We start from the raw sequence: 19,179 nt of genomic DNA on the forward strand, positions 1-19,179 counted from the left end.
CATGATGCTATGTGAACAAGGCCTTATAATGTCGAAGCTAATTGCTGATCTTTGCAACGTAGGCTGAAGGGAAGGAAAGGCAGTTTATTTATGCAGACCTCAGCCATGTGTACGGTAAAATTTACAGGAATTAAAGGACATCTGTCAGCAGAAACTGGCTGACCTGTTACATGTGCTCTTGGCAGCTGAAGGCATCTGTGTTGGTCATATGTTTATTGCTGAGAAAAATTATGTTTTAATATATGAAAATGACCCTTTAGGAGCAATGGGGGCGTTGCCATTACACCTACAGGCTGCAATTTTCTTTAATTGCTGCACTTTCTTCACTTTGATTGACAGGGCCAGTTGTGATGAAGTTTTCACTGCCTGGCTCTCTCAATCAAAGTGCAGAGGGCACAACAGAGCCTCTAGGTGTAACAGCGATGCCCTTGTTGCTCCTAGAGGCTCAGTTGCATATATTAAAACATAATTTTTCTCAGCAATGTGGGCACATATGAACATGAGACCAACACAAATACCTTCAGCTTCCAAGTGCACATGTAAGGCTGGGTTCACACGGGCGTTGCGGGTGCGTTGTGGGAAAAGATGCGGGTGCGTTGCGGGAACATGCGCGATTTTTCCCCCTGCGAGTGCAAAGCGTTTTAAAGCATTTTGCACACCCGTGAGAAAAATCGGCATGTTTGGTACCCAGACCCGAACCTGGACTTCTTCACAGAAGTTCGGGTTTGGGTTCAGTATTCGTAAATTTTATTATTTTCCCTTATAACATGGTTATAAGGAAAAATAATAGCATTCTTTAATACAGAATGCTTAGTAGAAGGTCAATTGAGGGCTAAAAAATAAAAAATAAATTAACTCACCTCCTCCAATTGATCGCGTAGCTGCCGGTCTCCTGTTCTCTTCAGGGCCTGTCAAAGGACCTGTGGTGACGTCACTGAGCTCATCACATGGTCCATGAAAAGCGCAGTGACATCACCACAGGTCCTTTTCCTCCTGGACAGCAAAGAAGAAGACAGAAGAGAAGCCGGGCTGCGCAAGCAAGTGGATGAGGTGAGTTAAATTATTTTTTATTTACCCCTCCAGCCCTATTTTACTAAGCATTCTGTAGTAAGAATTATATTATTTTCCCTTATAACCACGTTATAAGGGAAAATAATAATGATCGGGTCCCCATCCCGATCATCTCCTAGCAACCATGCGTGAAAATCGCACCGCATCCGCACTTGTTTGTGGATGCTTGCGATTTTCACGCAGCACCATTCACTTCTATGGGCTCTGCGTTGCATGAAAAACGCACAATATAGAGCTTGCAGCGATTTTCACGCAACGCACAAGTGATGCGTGAAAATCACAGCTCATGTGCACAGCCCCATAGAAATGAATAGGTCCGCATTCAGTGCGGGTGCAATGCGTTCACCTCACGCATTGCACCCGCGCGGAAAACTGGGGGCCTAACAGATCAGCCAGTTTCATCTGCTGAGAGGTGCCTCCTGTTCAAGAAAAAAAAAAATCACATGAACTGCAGGACAAACAGAACACTAACACATGCCCTCCTTGTCATCTTTTTAGTTGCAGATCTGCTAATTGTCGGGCTCCTCTTCTGGCATCTGAACCGGCCACACAACTTTTCAGAATATCCGATGCAAATTGTGCATCGGTAGCCCAAAACACTCACTACTTGCCCAGGCCTGCTCTTGGACTAGCCAGCACTGTTCATGTGTGCACTCCTGGCCAATCCAGGGGCAGCAGGAGGTGCAGTTTGTGAAGCGGTGTGGCCATCTTGTAAGGCACAACAGAAGCCCAAGAATCCATGGATTTGCTGTTAAAAAGTGTGAATTTATTTTTCTTGAACCGGAGGGCCGTTTTAATTCCATCAATGCTGGTTCTGGGTCTGACTGCTACCTGTAGAACCCTATAACTACATCCCTGGTTAAAATATATCATTAATATAATTACATTTGTAAAAATGACTATACACTGTGCATCTAGCAATGCCATTACAGTCGTGCATATTTTTGGGAGTATATCCCTACAGATAATAACAGCCTGCCTCTGCATTTCATGCACAATTCAATATAATTTTAATAGAAAAAAAAAGATTAATTAAATTTCATAACAACTAGTACTTGTCGTGTATGTAAAGCTTTATGCAAAACATTACAATGTACAAAGACTTAGATTATCATTCAGAGCAGAAATAAATCTGACACAGCAATCAACCGCCAAAGTACAAACATTAGTTCAATTACTGGTTAAAATTGCTTAAATTAAACCTGACATATTGGATATGCAATTTTAACTGCCAAAGTATCTTATTCATGCTCTCATGGGCCTCTAGAAGCAGTTCTTGTTGCGCTATTCTAACTAGTAAATGCACTTTTAATCTTCTTCCTGCCATATGAAAATGAGTCTATTCAAATTAAGAAGGCCGGCGTTTTACCCCTCTGAGCAGGGGTGCACCTAGTCTTTCTGCTGCCTGAAGCAAAAACTGAAATCGCGCCGCCAAATGCAATTTTTTAACCTAACCCCTACGCCACAATGAAAGCGCTCATTGCCCATGCCCCTTCCGCTGCCCCCCTCTTGCCCCCACCTGCTGCTGCATGAGGCGATCGCCTCACCTGGCCTCATTGGTGATGCACCCCTGTCTCTGAGTCAAGGTTTCCCCGCCTGCCTCCTGCAGCTTAATAAACGGTGCCTGCGTCGGATGTACTGAGACCTGGGGATGACGTTTCCTGCCTGAGAGAATGCGAATCAAAATGCAGGAGACAGGGGTGGGTGAGGGAAACCTTGATATCAGGAAAAATGTGGATCCATTGCATTGGAACGTGCTGTCCACACCTGTGTCCATTCTATCTAAAAAAGATAGAACATGTCCTATTCTTGTCTATTTTGCGGTGTCTGTGTTTCGTGGATACATACAAACTGAGAAAAGCATATACAGACGTGGACAAAATTGTTGGTACCCTTTGGTCAATGAAAGAAAAAGTCACAATGGTCACAGAAATAACTTTAATCTGACAAAAGTAATAATAAATTAAAATTCTATAAATGTTAACCAATGAAAGTCAGACATTGTTTTTCAACCATGCTTCAACAGAATTATGTAAAAAAATAAACTCATGAAACAGGCATGGACAAAAATGATGGTACCCCTAGAAAACACAGAACATAATGTGACCAAAGGGACATGTTAATTCAAGGTGTGTCCACTAATTAGCATCACAGGTGTCTACAACCTTGTAATCAGCCATTGGGCCTATATATATGGCTCCAGGTAATCACTGTGTTGTTTGGTGATATGGTGTGTACCACACTCGACATGGACCAGAGGAAGCAAAGGAAAGAGCTGTCTCAAGAGATCAGAAAGAAAATTATAGACAAGCATGTTAAAGGTAAAGGCTATAAGACCATCTCCAAGCAACTAGATGTTCCTGTGAGTACAGTTGCACATATTATTCATAAGTTTAAGATCCATGGGACTGTAGCCAACCTCCCTGGACGTGGCCGCAGGAGGAAAATTGATGACAAATCTAAGAGACGGATAATCCGAATGGTAACAAAAGAGCCTAGAAAGACTTCTAAAGAGATTCAAGGTGAACTTCATGCTCAAGGAACATCAGTGTCAGATCGCACCATCCGTCGTTGTTTGAGCCAAAGTGGACTACATGGGAGACGACCAAGGAGGACACCATTGTTGAAAACGAATCATAAAAAAGCAAGACTGGAATATGCCAAACTACATGTTGACAAGCCACAAAGCTTCTGGGAGAATGTCCTGTGGACAGATGAGACAAAAATCGAAGTTTTTGCCAAGGCACATCAGCTGTATGTTCACAGACGAAAAAATGAAGCATATCAAGAAAAGAACACTGTCCCTACTGTGAAACATGGAGGAGGCTCTGTTATGTTCTGGGGCTGCTTTGCTGCGTCTGGCACAGGGTGTCTTGAATCTGTGCAGGGTACAATGAAATCTCAAGACTATCAAGGAATTCTAGAGAGAAATGTACTAGCCAGTGTCAGAAAGCTTGGTCTCAGTCGCAGGTCATGGGTCTTGCAACAGGACAATGACCCAAAACACACCGCTAAAAACACCCAAGAATGGCTAAGAGGAAAAAATTGGACTATTCTAAAGTGGCCTTCTATGAGCCCTGACCTCAATCCTATTGAGCATCTTTGGAAGGAGCTGAAACATGCAGTCTGGAAAAGGCACCCTTCAAACCGGACACAACTGGAGCAGTTTGCTCATGAGGAGTGGGCCAAAATACCTGCTGAGAGGTGCAGATGTCTCATTGACAGTTACAGGAAGCGTTTGATTGCAGTGATTGCCTCAAAAGGTTGCGCAACAAAATATTAAGTTAGGGGTACCATCATTTTTGTCCATGCCTGTTTCATGAGTTTATTTTTTTACATAATTCTGTTGAAGCATGGTTGAAAAACAATGTCTGACTTTCATTGGTTAACATTTATAGAATTTTAATTTATTATTACTTTTGTCAGATTAAAGTTATTTCTGTGACCATTGTGACTTTTTCTTTCATTGACCAAAGGGTACCAACAATTTTGTCCACGTCTGTATGTAGAAATTAACTTAAAAAAAAACAAAAAAATAAAAATAACCGCTATACCATGGGTGTACCATGAAAAAAAACTTAAAGCAGACCTGTCATTTCAGGGAACCTTTAGGATAAACTGTCATATGTATACATGAGGAATGACAGTATCTGATGTCATTATTAGTGATGCGTGAAGTATAAAAAAATTGGATTTGGCTAAAAAAAACGCTTTGTGATGAATGACTTTAAGTAATTCTGTAAGTAGTGGGTGCAATGACAGGGAGCTGCGATTGCTCCGCTCGCCGTCATTGTACCCCCTCAGATGCTATGTTCATACATGATCACGGCATCTGATATTAATATAACAGTGTAAAATTTAAATAATAATACTTACCTAACCCATTTGTTCGCAACGGGCCTGGCCTCCGCCATCTTGCTTGAAGGTCATGGATTTTGGCCGAGATCTTTAAGCAGGATGGCTGTGGCCGTTCTGTCACGAGCAAATGGATCAGCTAAGTATTTTTTGTTTGTTTGTTTTTTACACTATGTCAGGTTAAATCGATTCACTACTGCGAAGCACAAGGAAATTCGGCTTTGCGGCGAATGTCATTTATCCTGAAATTCGTGGACTTCGATTCGCTCATTTCTAACCATTATCACTAGTTTTCCCCATCTACAAGCTCCATCTCTAATTGTCAGTTTTCCCAAACATCAGCTCCAGAAGGGGTCGAGACTATTTGCTACACTGGCTCCCATACACAAAATACAGAAAAAAGGAAGTCCTGCTACCCTATCTAGCTCACTAGAATCAGCAGTATCATCTCTGTGTGTCTGTGCCTCTGTCTCCCTCCAGCAACTCACTTCTCCTCCCCTTCCCTTAGTCCATCTCTAAAGATGGATTTTAGCAGTAAATTGAAAGTGAATGGGGTAAATGATCCAATCAAGAGTCATAAGTGAATAAGAGGCATTTTCTTCAACATGATATGTTACAAAAATTGCTTTATATTTGCTTATTATAGTGATTGATGCAAATTTTGTAAGTTATGTGTATTTTGCTTCCCTCGGATGGTTTTTGTAAATAAAAATGTTCTTTCTCCTTACTTGTTGAGTGGTAAGAGTCATCCCAATGAGATGTTTTCCCGCAGCTCCCCCTCCCTCTCTCACACAGACACTGAGGGATAGAGACTTGCAGCCTCATACCCCTCCTCCCCGTCTAGTCCCTTGGCTAGTAAGGAGGATTCTGAACATTAAAAAAAAAATTGTAATGTCTATTTAATGCATACCATAACATAGCATAAGTCCATACTTACATGCTTCATACGTGTTGCAAATTTGTTATTTTAGTGAATGCTCCTCTGGAGTCCCTGTACTATCGCAATCATTTTTTACATGTTGTTGGGTTAAATTGTCTCTTTTTTTGCTTTAGAATTGTGGATTGACTATGACCTGATATGGTGGCGTTCCCCTATATATCCTCTCTTGGACTTCTGATCACTGCTAACTGTTATATCAGTCTGAAGCTTTTAATTATTTATTGAAGATTGACTTACTAATAAAACGTATTTAATGATGAATTGTGCTAGAGATATTTTTGGTTTTGGTTGGTAGATATGCCTCCACGTCAACACTTGTGCTGAGAGCCCGGCATTTTTTGGAGTTACTTGCCAAGTGGTAAGAGTCATCCCAGTGAGATGTCAGATCTTTACCATGTTCTCCTTTCCTGCAGCTCCCCCTCCCTCTCTCACACAGACTTGAAGCCTCATACCCCTCCTTCCTGTGTAATCCCTTGGCTAGTGAGGAGAATTCTACACATTGAAGAGAATTGTAATGTCTAGTTAATGCAAAACCAACTTTCATATCAGAGCATACCATAACGTAGCACAGGTCCACATTTATATAGTTCAAACGTGTTGCAATTTTGAGGGCAGATTCTGCACAGAAAACCTGAAACAATGTACAGTACGAGGTTTGTGACTGGAGTTTTATAAAACCCTATTTATATGAATTGGAAAAGAATCCTTGTGGATTTGAGGGCATAATGCAGATTGTCAACTAAGCTGTTACGTCGTATGTCTGACAGCAGAATACAGCTAAACCCTGTCTGGGACATCGACTAAAGCAAGGTGTTCAATCATGGATTCTGGTTTCACTATAATCTTTAGTTAAATTGGGTAGAAGGAAACTTTAAATCCTAAAATGCCATATGGCACCTCAATCACAATGAATGTACGGTGCATCTTGTCCTCATTGCTCCCCCTTAACGAATCATACTCCATAGTTAACACTTTTAACTGACTTTTTTCTTTACACTTTCATGTAACTTGGACCTGCGACACTGCATGAAAATTTTGAATATAGAAAATGGAATGCAGAATGGTCATCAGTATTATAATCAGTAAGCTGCTATCACCCCACAATTCCACTGTATTTAAATGTGTGTCTCACTTTAGCAAATGGCATTTATTATGTAGAGAAAGTTAATACAAGGCACTTACTAATGTATTATGATTGTCCATATTGCTTCCTTTGCTGGCTGGATTCATTTTTCCATCACATTATACACTGCTTGTACCCAGGGGTTATGTGAACCCTGGAATCCAGCAAAGGTGGCCATGATTTTACACTATAGTAAAATGCGTTGGCCTCTCTGGTGGCCCAGAACCGTGGGAGTGTGCATAGGTGCGCATGAGTAGCAGCTTCCTTCCCAGCCACATTATATCTGCGCTGCAGCAGTAGTCATAACCTCTGAAAACAAGCAGTGTAAAATCTGATGGAAAAATAAATCCAGCCAGGAAAGGAAGCAACATGGACATTGACAATACATTAGTAAGTGCCTTGTGTTAACTTTCTCTACATGATAAATGACATTTGCCGCACGGAGACACCCCTATAATCCTTTTCTGATACATGCTGTTAACGAAAAAGGAATTTCTAAACAATTATATTATCCCATTTATCTTGATCTGATGTTTGCCTTCACTCCCCGTGTGGCTTTGCTGACTATCACAAATGTGTCTGGCCTTAATGACACATAGGACTGAAACAGTTTTTTCGAAACACATAAACCTGGAGTTGGCTTCAGATAAAGAGATGTGATTCAAGATTATGACCAGCAATAGAAGCTGAATTTCATGCTGGGTTTCTGTAGTTATCAGTTTAATAGCAGCAATATCACAGCTATTAACACTGATGCATGAGATCTCACTGGGGATGTTGTTCATTGTCCATCACAAGCTCCAGGGTGCCTGCTTATTCCCTGTGTATTATACTCAATAATTCTTGTTCCCCACCAGGAATGACTTTGAATGTCCAGTCCATTAAATGTAATACTCAAGTCAAAGGACATTAACTGCAGAGAAAAGGGACAAATACAAACACAGCAGAGAAGGGTCTGGTGGATGTTAAAGGGGTCCTTTCATCCCCCGTAATAGTTGTGTATAGTTAAAAATACCAAATCAGCTGTAGTAAACTCTCAAATTCCCCATTGTTTGTATTGGCGATTCAGTAGCCCCCCAAAGTTCTTTGGGGGAAATGTATCAAAACTGGCGTAAAGGAAAACTGGCTTAGTTGCCCATAGCAACCAATCAGATTCCACCTTTGATTTTACACAGCTCCTTTGGAAGGTGGAATCTGATTGGTTGCTATGGGCAACTAAGCCAGTTATCCTTTATACCAGTTTTGATAAATCTGCTGCTTAGTTTATATGTCCACAGCAATGAGATGTCCAACTTAACACCTTCCCATGGCAGCCAAATGGATGGCATGTCATGCTGCCTGAAGCCGAATATTTTGTTTTACCATGCACAGGCACCTCTGCCGGTTCTTTAGGACCACCACTATTCCACTACCTGTTCCCAAGATTTTCTTAACTAGCCCCAAGTTTTATGTAACAGCACTTACAATTGTAAAGAATGGTCCCTTATAGACAGGGGTGGATTAGCCATAGACCCTACAGGGAAATTTCCCGGTGAGCCAATGCCCCAGGTGGCCAATCAAGACCTTCTCTCTGCTGTTGACCGGGCACATAATGAGCTCTCAACAGCAATTATTAACTCTGTGAGAATCAGGTACCCATTTACCCTGTCTGCGACCACACATGTTCTCCTAAATTCTACTGCTGTGGCCCGCACCTGTTCCATAGACAACTGGAGGAGGAGTACAGAAGATTTGAAATGTTCAATATATGATAAACCAGTATTACCGTAATTAGACACTCCATTAGTGGGGGGTCAGCAAATCCTGCCAAAAGTGTTATTTATATTAATAACCTATTCTACAACACTTTAGCTGCAAGTTCTGTAGTAGAACATATTTGTGCCTGGTAAATTAATTCACAAGAAGTAACAATGGCAATTTTCAGCTAGGTGCCATGGTCAAAAGAGTAAGAACATGGGAAATATAAGAACAACGCGCTGACTGTACAATGTGCAATAATAGCTAATAGTTGAAATCTTAATAGCACATTAGATGATATCCGCTACTGTGTCCACCATTACTGGTTAAAGCAACGTCCAGAGTCAGTACAAGTTGGTGAGCTACTAAATGGTAAACCTGTATAGGTTAGGAAAGTATATGTGTATATAGTGACTTGCCTGTAATGAGATGACTTTCGGACTCCTTCCTAATCTTCCTGGTGCTTGTACTGTACGATAGCTGTGACAGTTGACTCTTCAGGTTTCCTCTACAAGCGCGCGGTCCCAGCCGGTGACTCGTGTGCGCGAGGAAAACCCTGGCTGGTGATCCACGATGATGCTGCTTCTGTGTGACATCACACTAGGGATGGATGCCTAGGAAGTGTTTTGGTCCGAGAAGGCATCCATCCCTAGTGTGACGTCACACAGAAGCAGCGTCTTCGTGGATCACCAGCCAGGGTTTCCCTCGCGCGCACGAGTCACCGACCGGGACCGCGCGCGCTTGTAGAGGAAACCTGAAGAGTCACAGCTATCGTACAGTACAAGCACCAGGAAGATTAGGAAGGAGTCTGAAAGTCATCTCATTACAGGCAAGTCACTATATACGCATATACTTTCCTAACCTATACAGGTTTACCATTTAGTAGCTCACCAACTTGTACTGACTCTGGACGTTGCTTTAACCAGTAATGGTGGACACAGTAGCGGATATCATCTAATGTGCTATTAAGATTTTAACTATTAGCTATTATTGCACACTGTACAGTCAGCGCGGTCTATTTATTACGTTGTTCTTTGATTTGACTCACTTCTTTTAGGGTTTAGGCAATTTATTCCCTATTATAGACCAGCAGCGACACACTCCTTGGAGTGTTATTCAGTGTACTTCACATTATACTCTGTGAGGCAGCGCGGGTCTCCTCTGATTGTCTTTTGAACATGGGAAATATGTTATATGTCCATCTGTGTTGCTACATATAGATCACACATTGCTGCTTCATCAAAGCAAGCTGTAACCACTGTCAGCAAACAGGCAGGGAAGACACATGCTGAGTATTTCCTGATACTGAGCTCAGTTGCAAATGAATTCATAATATCTCAAAAGGTGATCCAAAAATACAAAATAAAAGGAACTTCAAGGCTCAGCTGTTCTATTAGACGTAGGTTTTACTATGAAAGGATTTTTTTTTTTATAGATACAGTAACAAGAGATACTTTGCATCATATCCAGTTGTGATTAAAGATTTACCGTTGAATTGCATCTAATTTAACGGTAAACCAAAATTTAAACACATATAATTATTTTTTGTAAACGCCTACTAGCTAATTGTTAAGGGGAGGAAGGACTCCTAGTGAGCTGTGGCTGTGATGCCACTAGAAGGTGGTGCTATAGTAGAGTTGATGAAACCGATCACTACTGTCAACAGCGGGTATAGTTTGTTTCTTCTGATATGATGCCTGGGTTGCAGACTCAGAAACTGGGTCCACACAACAGATCTGGGAAGAAAAGTCCAGTGGTGTGAGATAGGGAGGTCTGAAGAAGTGGCTCCCTTGAGTTGATGCAATGAACTCAGGTGTTGCACTTGTCTCCAGAGATGAGGGTGAAATAAGTGCCATCCGTTGGGTAACGCTGTGTTTAAGTATTGTGCCCTCAGTAAAACTGAGAGAGCTGTAACCTCAGAGCCTTCTTGTGGTATCTTTAGTAACCACTATACTTTGGAACCTCATTGCAGTACGATTTGTAACCGTAACACTTTTGAGCCTCATTGGAGTAAGACAAGTTGTGTTCAGCAGTTCCTAACCCCACAGTTCCCCACCTCCTTAAAATTGGAGCTCCACAGCAGCCCACCCCCTTAACTTTGACCTTCATAGTAGCCTGCCCCTTTAACAGTGAGTTCCACAGCATCCCACCGTCTTGACAGTGACCTCCACAGGGGCCTGCCCCCTTAACAGTGACCTCTACAGTACCTGCCCCTTAACACTGACCATAGGTTACAGTCCCCTTAACTGTGAACTCCACCATTCCCAGCCTCCTTAACAGAGACCTCCATAGCGAATGCCCCTTTAAGAGTGACTGCCACAGTACCCCGCCCCCATAACAATGACTTTTCAGTACCCAGCTGCCCATTTAACAGTGGCCTCCAAAGTCCCCTCCTCCCTTAACAGTGACCCCCACAGTGCCCACCCCTTTAAAAGTGACATCCACAGTGGCCTGCCCACTTAACAGTAACATCCACAGAGCCCTCACCTTTAACAGTGACCTCCACAGCAGCTGCCCCTTTAATAGTGACTTCCACAGTCCCCCGCCCTTTAACAGTAACCTCCAGTGTCCACCCCCTTTAACAGTGACCTCCACAGCAGCCAGCCCTTTATTTGTGTCCTCCACTGTACCCTGTCTTGTTAACAGTGATTTCCACAATAACCCACCCCTTTAACAGTGACCTCCACAGAGCTCTATTCCTATTCTCTATAATATAAAATATTAGTTCTTATCAACAAATGGATCTAGCTATTGTTCAGATACATTCTTAAAGGGAAAAAAATACAATTATTTTTATATTGATGGCGGTAATCTTATGGTCCTCAAAGGGTTAACACTGACCTCCATAGTGGACCATCCCCTTAATTGTGACCTCCATAGTTCGCTGCCCCCTTAACAGAGACCTCCACAGTGCCCGCCCCTTTAACAGTGACCGCCTCAGCACCCCCCTCCCCCTTAACAGTGACCTCCACAGCGGTATGCCCCTTTAACAGTGATCTCCAAAGCGGCCTGCCCCCTTAACTGTGACCTCCACAGCACTCTGCTCCCTTAACAGTGCCCTGCCCCTTTAAAGCTGACCTACAGCAGTAAAGAAAAATGGCTTCTGATGGCTAATGCCATATTTTGCTAGAGAGCTGAAACCTGGTCTAAGACCTTCCAGACACCTGGATTTTGTGATTGTAAATGTGACGGTGCAGATTCCTTTAGATTCCTATACATACATACATACATACAGTCATATATATATATATATATATATATATATATACATATATATATTGTAAGAAGGTACCTGGAATCATCGTGGATGGAAGGCATGTGTCACCGAGGTTACTGGCCTCGTTGAAGTAAGAGTCGGTATTTTATGTGTCAGCATCGCCATTGCTAATTCACACCGTGAGATTTAGCATGGCTGTCAGAGCTGACCTGGGACGGCTCTTACTGGGAGTAGTCAAAGTGCTGGATGGGTAACAACTCCCCATGTTCCAGGCCAGGTTTTGCCAGGCATAAAAACCAGCCAGCACTGCCAGGTGTGGTGGATTTACCTCCCTCTGACAGTGGAGCTGTCTGTGTGCTGTGAAATGAGGGCTGTGCTGGGATATCAGACCCCTCTGAAGGTAAACAGGCCGCCAATGGACTTGATGAACTGCTAACAGGGTGTGAATTAACACCCAGGAGAAAAGGTGACTTTTATTGTTTATGGACTGTGTTTTGTGATACACCTGATCTGCATTTTGTTATACACCAATGTGTGAATAAACACTGCTGTTTGATTCAAGAACTGTGTACTTTGCCTCTATACTGCATCCACTAGTCCTAACTACCAGAGCGAATCCCCACAGTATATATATAGTGGGGATTCGCTCTGGTAGGCAGGGTGAGTGAATGCAGAACAGAGGCACAGAAACAGTTCTTAATCAGACTTCAGTGTTTTATTCACACTTGGAATGTTTAACAGCACATGACCAACTTCACCTTAGTTGTAAATCCAGGTGTTCAGTTCACACCATGCTGCAGGTACTGCATAAAGAGTCCAAGTCCAGGTGTGTGTTCACACCTTGCAAACAGTTCCACACAAAGGTTCAAGTCCAGGATTTAGTTGACCTGTCTTCCTCCAGACAGGTCACAAACATTCATCAAGGCACAACCCCTTATACAGGGCCAGACCTACTGCACTTCAGCTGGTTTATAAGGCTACTTTCACACTCGTGTTTGGTGCGGATCCGTCATGGATCTGCACAGACAGATCCGTTCAGATAATACAACCGCATGCATCCATTCAGAACAGATCAGTTAGTATTATCTGTAACATAGCCAAGACGGATCAGTCATAAACTCCATTGAAAGTCAATGGAGGACGGATCAGTTTTCTATTGTGTCAGTGAAAACAGATCCGTCCCCATTGACTTACATTGTGTGTCAGGACGGATCCGTTTGGCTCAGTTTCGTCAGATGGACACCAAAACGCTAAAAGCAGAGTTTTGGTGTCCGCCTCCAAAGCAGAACGGAGGCAAACTGATGTATTCTGAGCGGACCCTTTTCAATTCAGAATTCATTAGGGCAAAACTGATCCGTTTTGGACCGCTTGTGAGAGCTCTGAACCGATCTCACAAACGGAAAGACAAAACGGCAGTGTGAAAGTAGCCTAAGACAGACCAGAGTCCGCAAAGCCCGGACCGGCATATGAGATCCGGGCCAGTGCTTGACCATAACTGGCTGTTAATCAGTCAAGCAGCACATACTGGGAGGAAAACACCTCCCATCTAGCAGGCAACCCTCACTGTGTCGCATAATATATACATCGTTATATATACATAACTCAACATATTGTCATCTCCCCACTCTCTGGATGAATTGTCTTTCATGTGGTGCACAGAAAATAACGGAGAGACAATGAGTAAAAGAGCAGCAGAGCAGACAGGGAGTAGGTAAGGGAGTAAGTATAGCAGTATTTTTAATAGAAATGCATGTTTTTATAAAAAGAGGTAAGGTCTGAGACAAGGGTGAGGAATTATGAATAGCCATGTAAAGAACTTTAGTCCTTCACATCCCTTTAAATCCCACCCACAGCAAGCCCAAGCAACATCAAAATAAAGGTGCATTACAGGACTGGTCAAGACAGTCAATATAAAAAAATAATATACTACAGTACTTCTGAGATATTGTGGAATCACCTAGTGAACAGTGATCATATGATTTTTTTTTTTTATAACCCGGGAAACCTCTTTAGGAACCTTCCTTACCTGTACTTGTGCTGATATTTTCAGTTCCAACAGTTTGCCCGATCAAATGATATTGGTTTAAACGAGAGCCATCCTCTGCCACTACCACAGATTTGTGGGTCACATTGGTCCATTCATACCTCAATTCTGAGTTAGGATATGCATCTTTAAATAAAGAAAAAGTATTCAAAATAAGTTAGTTAATATCCATTGTGTTAAAAATAGCAATGTACTTGCTTGTTTGAAGAGGTTCTCCAGCTTTAGGGACCTTTCTGCCAGACGTCCCCACAGCATACTTCCAGGAAGCATACTTACCTGGTTCCCGGTGATCGGTCCTAGCTCCTTCAGTCCCCGGCTGCCACTAAGATTCTGCAGTCCTTGCTTGTAAACTTCTGGTTTGACAGGGATGTGCCCTGCAGAGAATGTCTGGTGGAAGGGGTGATGTGTCCCCCATGTGTCACTTGATCTAATGACATGACACATGGGGCACATGTTACCGCTGCGGTCAGTTTGACACGTGACCCCCGTCAAACCAGAAGTTTGAGTGGGAACTTGATTGCATCAATAGCAGCGGAGGACCAAACGAGCTGTAACCTGGCAGCAGGGAGCAGGTAAGTATAGGTAGGTGGTCTGGCAGAAAGGCCCCCAAAGCTGGACAACCCTTTTAAGCAAGATTACCAATATTGTATTATAAATAATAATAAACCACATCTAAAGCAGTTTTAACCCCTTCACATGTGCATTTATGGCATATGTCGTGTCTTTAAAGATGGAGCCTGCTGCAGAGTGGAGAGAGTAGTGGGTGCCTACAGTTTCATACAGCAGACATACAGCAGACATACAGCAGACATTCGTAGTTAATGTTGGCGATTAGTGGTAATGCCGATCATGGATAATAAACCCCTCAGATGCCGTGGTCAAATGTGCATGCACTTTACGAGCAGTAACACCTACCCCAGGTGGAGAACAGGGAAGGCATTCCTTGTAAGTAATGAGACTGCTGGGCCTGTGCTAAGCTCCCAGGTTCATTACTTGTATATTAAAATTCAGGACAGCTGGAGTCAGCACTGAATTGTAATATAGCTATTTCTGTATAGGATATTGGAAAAAATTGCAATTTGTGTAGGGTAATGGAATTTGATGATTGCATTTTGTGGTCCACTTGGGGACCGAAAAAAATATAAAACAGTTTTTTTTTTAAATATAAAAAAATAAATTAAAATTAAAATCCCCACCCTTTCCCATTTTTTTTTATAAAAATACTTAAAACAGTAAAAAAAATATTAACCTCATTGTCATCACCGCATGTCAAAAACAGCTGTACTATTAAAATATAAAAAAAACTTTTTCTATGTGGTGAATGGCTTACAAGAAAAAATAATTAAATGGCCGATTTGCCGCTTTTTCATTACTTTACCTCCCAACAAAAATTGCATAAAAAAGTGATCAAAAAGTCATACACATCCCAAATGGTATTAACAAAAACAGATTGTCCATCAAAAAATTTGCCATCACACATATCTGTAGGAGCCCTCACATTGGGTTATGTGAATGGAAAAATAAAAAAAGTTATGTCTCTGGGAAGGCAGGGAAAAACGAAAATGGAAAATCATCCCTGTCCCATGCTTAGTCTTCATCAGGGTTCACATTTAACCTAGTTCAATCCGAGATCACAGTACAGTAAGCAATGTCTTGGGGACACTGCAACAGAGGATTAGCACACAGGAATACATTAGTGAAAAAGGTTTTTCATGAGTTCCATGTGCAGCAATTGTCTATTCAAAGCCCCTAATATAATCATGTTAGTAGAAACAACCTTTTTTGATGAAAACATTCTGTTAACAGTACAGGTCTGAGGGCAGCTTATTCTGAAATTATAACATGAAACATATTCAAATTTCAAAGAGTTTTCTTACAGTATTTTTCAGTATTTTATTGTAAGTCAATAATTAAATATAATTTTGGCTCATTGTGTTTTTTTTTTCCAAAGCTCTAGGTGTGGTCTTTTTTCATGCAATTTTCTATAGGCAACTTTTTACAATATATAAATGCATGAAAAAAAAGTGTCTAAAAACCCCACCAAAAAAGCTTGTAAAAACATGTGGTGTTGTTCACAATTAAAAAATTCCACTAAAAATGGTGTGAGAAGGACACCTAAATATGCATAGGCCTTTGCTATTTGTAGACATAATGCAGTTAGTTTAGTTAGCACATCGTACAACTATTGAAATGTAAGAATATATAGTATGCTCCCATTAAATTTGACCTACTGGTTTATTTTGTATTGATTTACTTCGTTTTGACACCAATTAATGTGAGCGCAGCACAAAGATAGAGATCTAACATCCTTACAAAATGACAGCTACCAAATGCTGTGGTAAGCAATTAACATAATTGCCAAATCTAATCAGAGAGATTAGCTTTGTAATTAGTAGATTCTATCCAGTAAACGAGGAAAGACATGGCCAGAGATTTCCCAAATGTTTAAATCTTAAAAAAAAATATTTTTTATGTTAAAAACTTACATAGAGAATTACAAGGAGGTGGAAATTTTTATTGAAATCTATATGATGCAATATTGCAGATAATTCCTTGTTATTGATCTGTTTACCTTAATGATATAATACATTTCTAGTGTGTAATGGAACTATACATCTAAGATTATGGATGAAAAGACTTAAAGTATGCCAGCCTACATGAACAATGGTACTTTCTTAACATACTTGAGGGCCTCAGACCTTGAAGCTCTTCAAATAATCTTCTAAAATTCTCCTAAACTACCTCTTATATTACTTCAATGGGATTAGAATAGAAAATGCTGAAATGCGTATAAGCCTAATTCTTTAGAAAATGCAGAGCACAGATTTAGAAAGTGACTGACTAATCAGACTGTATACAAAGAATCAGAGTCCAGTATTAGACTTTCTTTCTGTGAGTAAGGGCAGTGCAGTGTGCATGGTGACATGACACAAATGTATCCTTTCCTGGACACTTCATGTTCATTTTCATATCATGTTCAAGCTCATATTTAGCTTGGGACTACTCCTAAGCATGTTATCTAAGTGCCTCCCTGGTTGTCACCTTCTAATCCTTGTATAGGGATCTGGACTCTACTGCAGGGGAACCACCAGGCTGCTACCTCTTGGAGTAGTGTCTGTTCAAGTGAATGCCAACCCACAGGGGTTAAGAGCCACTGGTGTGGAGCACCAAGATATCAGGCAAAACCATAGTCAAGAACAGGCCATAGTAACTGTAATCCGATGAGCAGTCTAAGGCTACTTTCACACTTGCGTTCAGGGCGGATCCGTCTGGTGTCTGCACAGACGGATCCGCACCTATAATGCAAACGCCTAGATCCGTTCAGAACGGATCCGTTTGCATTACCATGAACAAAATTTTTCATGATAGTGCAAACGGATCCGTTTTGACTTTACATTGAAAGTCAATGGGGGACGGATCCGTTTGAAAATTGAGCCATACTGTGTCAACTTCAAACGGATCCGTCCCCATTGACTTACATTGTAAGTCTGGACGGATCCGTTTGCCTCTGCACGGCCAGGCGGACACCCGAACGCTGCAAGCTGCGTTCGGGTGTCCGCCTGCTGAGCGGAGCGGAGGACAAACGGTGCCAAACTGATGCATTCTGAGCGGATCCGCGTCCACTCAGAATGCATTAGGGCTGGACGGATCCGTTCGGGGCCGCTTGTGAGAGCCTTCAAACGGAACTCACAAGCGGAGCCCCGAACGCAAGTGTGAAAGTAGCCTAAGATCAGAGTAGACAGCTCAGGGTCAAATTGAAGATCAGACAAGATTCAGGTCAGACAGAGAAAGATCAAATCATGAAAGCAGTCAGATGTTTGGATACAGAACAGTAAAACAGGCAAATGGCATACCTTTGCTGGAAACTAGCATATTAGAACCTATCACCCAGGCACCTTCTCACAGGGATTGATGCCATAGGCTGGGGAAGCACAAGGTGCATGCACTTGCCCTTTCAGAGCCAGAGAGAGAATGTACACCCAATGGGTAGTGAAACTCACTGCCAGCAGGAAGCAGGTCTCACCCTGCATGATGAGGAGATCAAAACTACTCCAGTGGCTAGTCCGAACAGGCAGTAGACACTAGCGAGTATGGATTCGGAGTCTCAGAGTGGCTGAGAAAACGGCACCTGGGAGGATTGCAGCTGCAATGAGCATGGACTATCAGCATAAGATTTATTCTCTGAATGCAGGCTGCTGCAAACAGCACCATTGGGGAATATGTACACACAGCAGATTTATTGCAGACATTTCTGCAGCTGTACCATTCATCTAAATGGGGTTTATAGAAATCCACACAGATGAATTCAGATGCATAGAATTACATTTTCGATCACAGGAAATTTTGCAACTAGTGTATGACAATAGCTTTATGTTTTCAACAGCAGATGAGTATCTTGGATGCTATTGAAGGTTGGGATGATATAATGGATCAGCCAGGTACTGTTGGAATTCTCACAGCATGAGGATAGCTCACAACCTGCTACCTAGAAATAGCACTTACCCAAAACTAGACTCAGAACAGCATGAATTATAGAAATACAAAATCTTACATTGGACATATACATAAGCAGCATTAAATCACACAGGATGATCTCCACAGGTCTGTCACATTATATTACATATAACTTTGCAATAAGAATTCCCAAGCTGTGAGGAAAAGTAATCAGTCACAGCCCTCAGTCAATATACTGTATATAAAGTACATAGTGCCTCAACTAAAAAATGACATAGGGAAAAGATATGCAGTAAAGGTAAATACAGACCAAACAGTCCTGGATCCCTAAAGCTTTATAGTGGTCATAGCTTATTTTTTTTATATGGAGTACCAAATTTCCTGCTTCATTTCATAAAAGTAGAGCTTCCACAAAAAAAAATGTATTCTCTGACCTGTTAGAAAGGCACACAATGTAAACTGTAGTGAAGGTAATCGTCTTACCAGTAACTGTATTTGTGAGTTATAACCTCCCTTCTGATCCTCAGCTGTATCAGCACTCTGATCTCCAACTGACACAGGACAGGAAGTCAATTACTTCTCTGTCATTCCTATGAGACTCAGCAAAGAAAATCCCAGCAGCATGATTGTTTTCAATCTGGTATATTCTTTTATTGTAACTCACAATAGGATATTCACAGGACCTTTCGGCCCATCTAGCCTTTCTCAACTGCATGATGACGAATGAAATCTGATCA

General features: G+C 41.7%; 1 protein-coding gene across 1 annotated transcript in view; it reads right to left on the bottom strand.

Moving 5' to 3' along the window:
• The window catches only part of GABRA5 (gamma-aminobutyric acid type A receptor subunit alpha5), a 268,627-nt gene that overhangs the window by 61,623 nt on the left and 187,825 nt on the right, over nucleotides 1-19,179 (bottom strand). The window contains exon 6 of the mRNA XM_044285544.1: nucleotides 13,970-14,113. Within this exon, the coding sequence (XP_044141479.1) occupies nucleotides 13,970-14,113 (144 nt within the window). The remainder of the gene's footprint in view (nucleotides 1-13,969; nucleotides 14,114-19,179) is intronic.

This window comes from Bufo gargarizans, chromosome 3 (assembly GCF_014858855.1).
Source record: "Bufo gargarizans isolate SCDJY-AF-19 chromosome 3, ASM1485885v1, whole genome shotgun sequence".
Classification (NCBI taxonomy): Eukaryota; Metazoa; Chordata; class Amphibia; order Anura; family Bufonidae; genus Bufo; species Bufo gargarizans.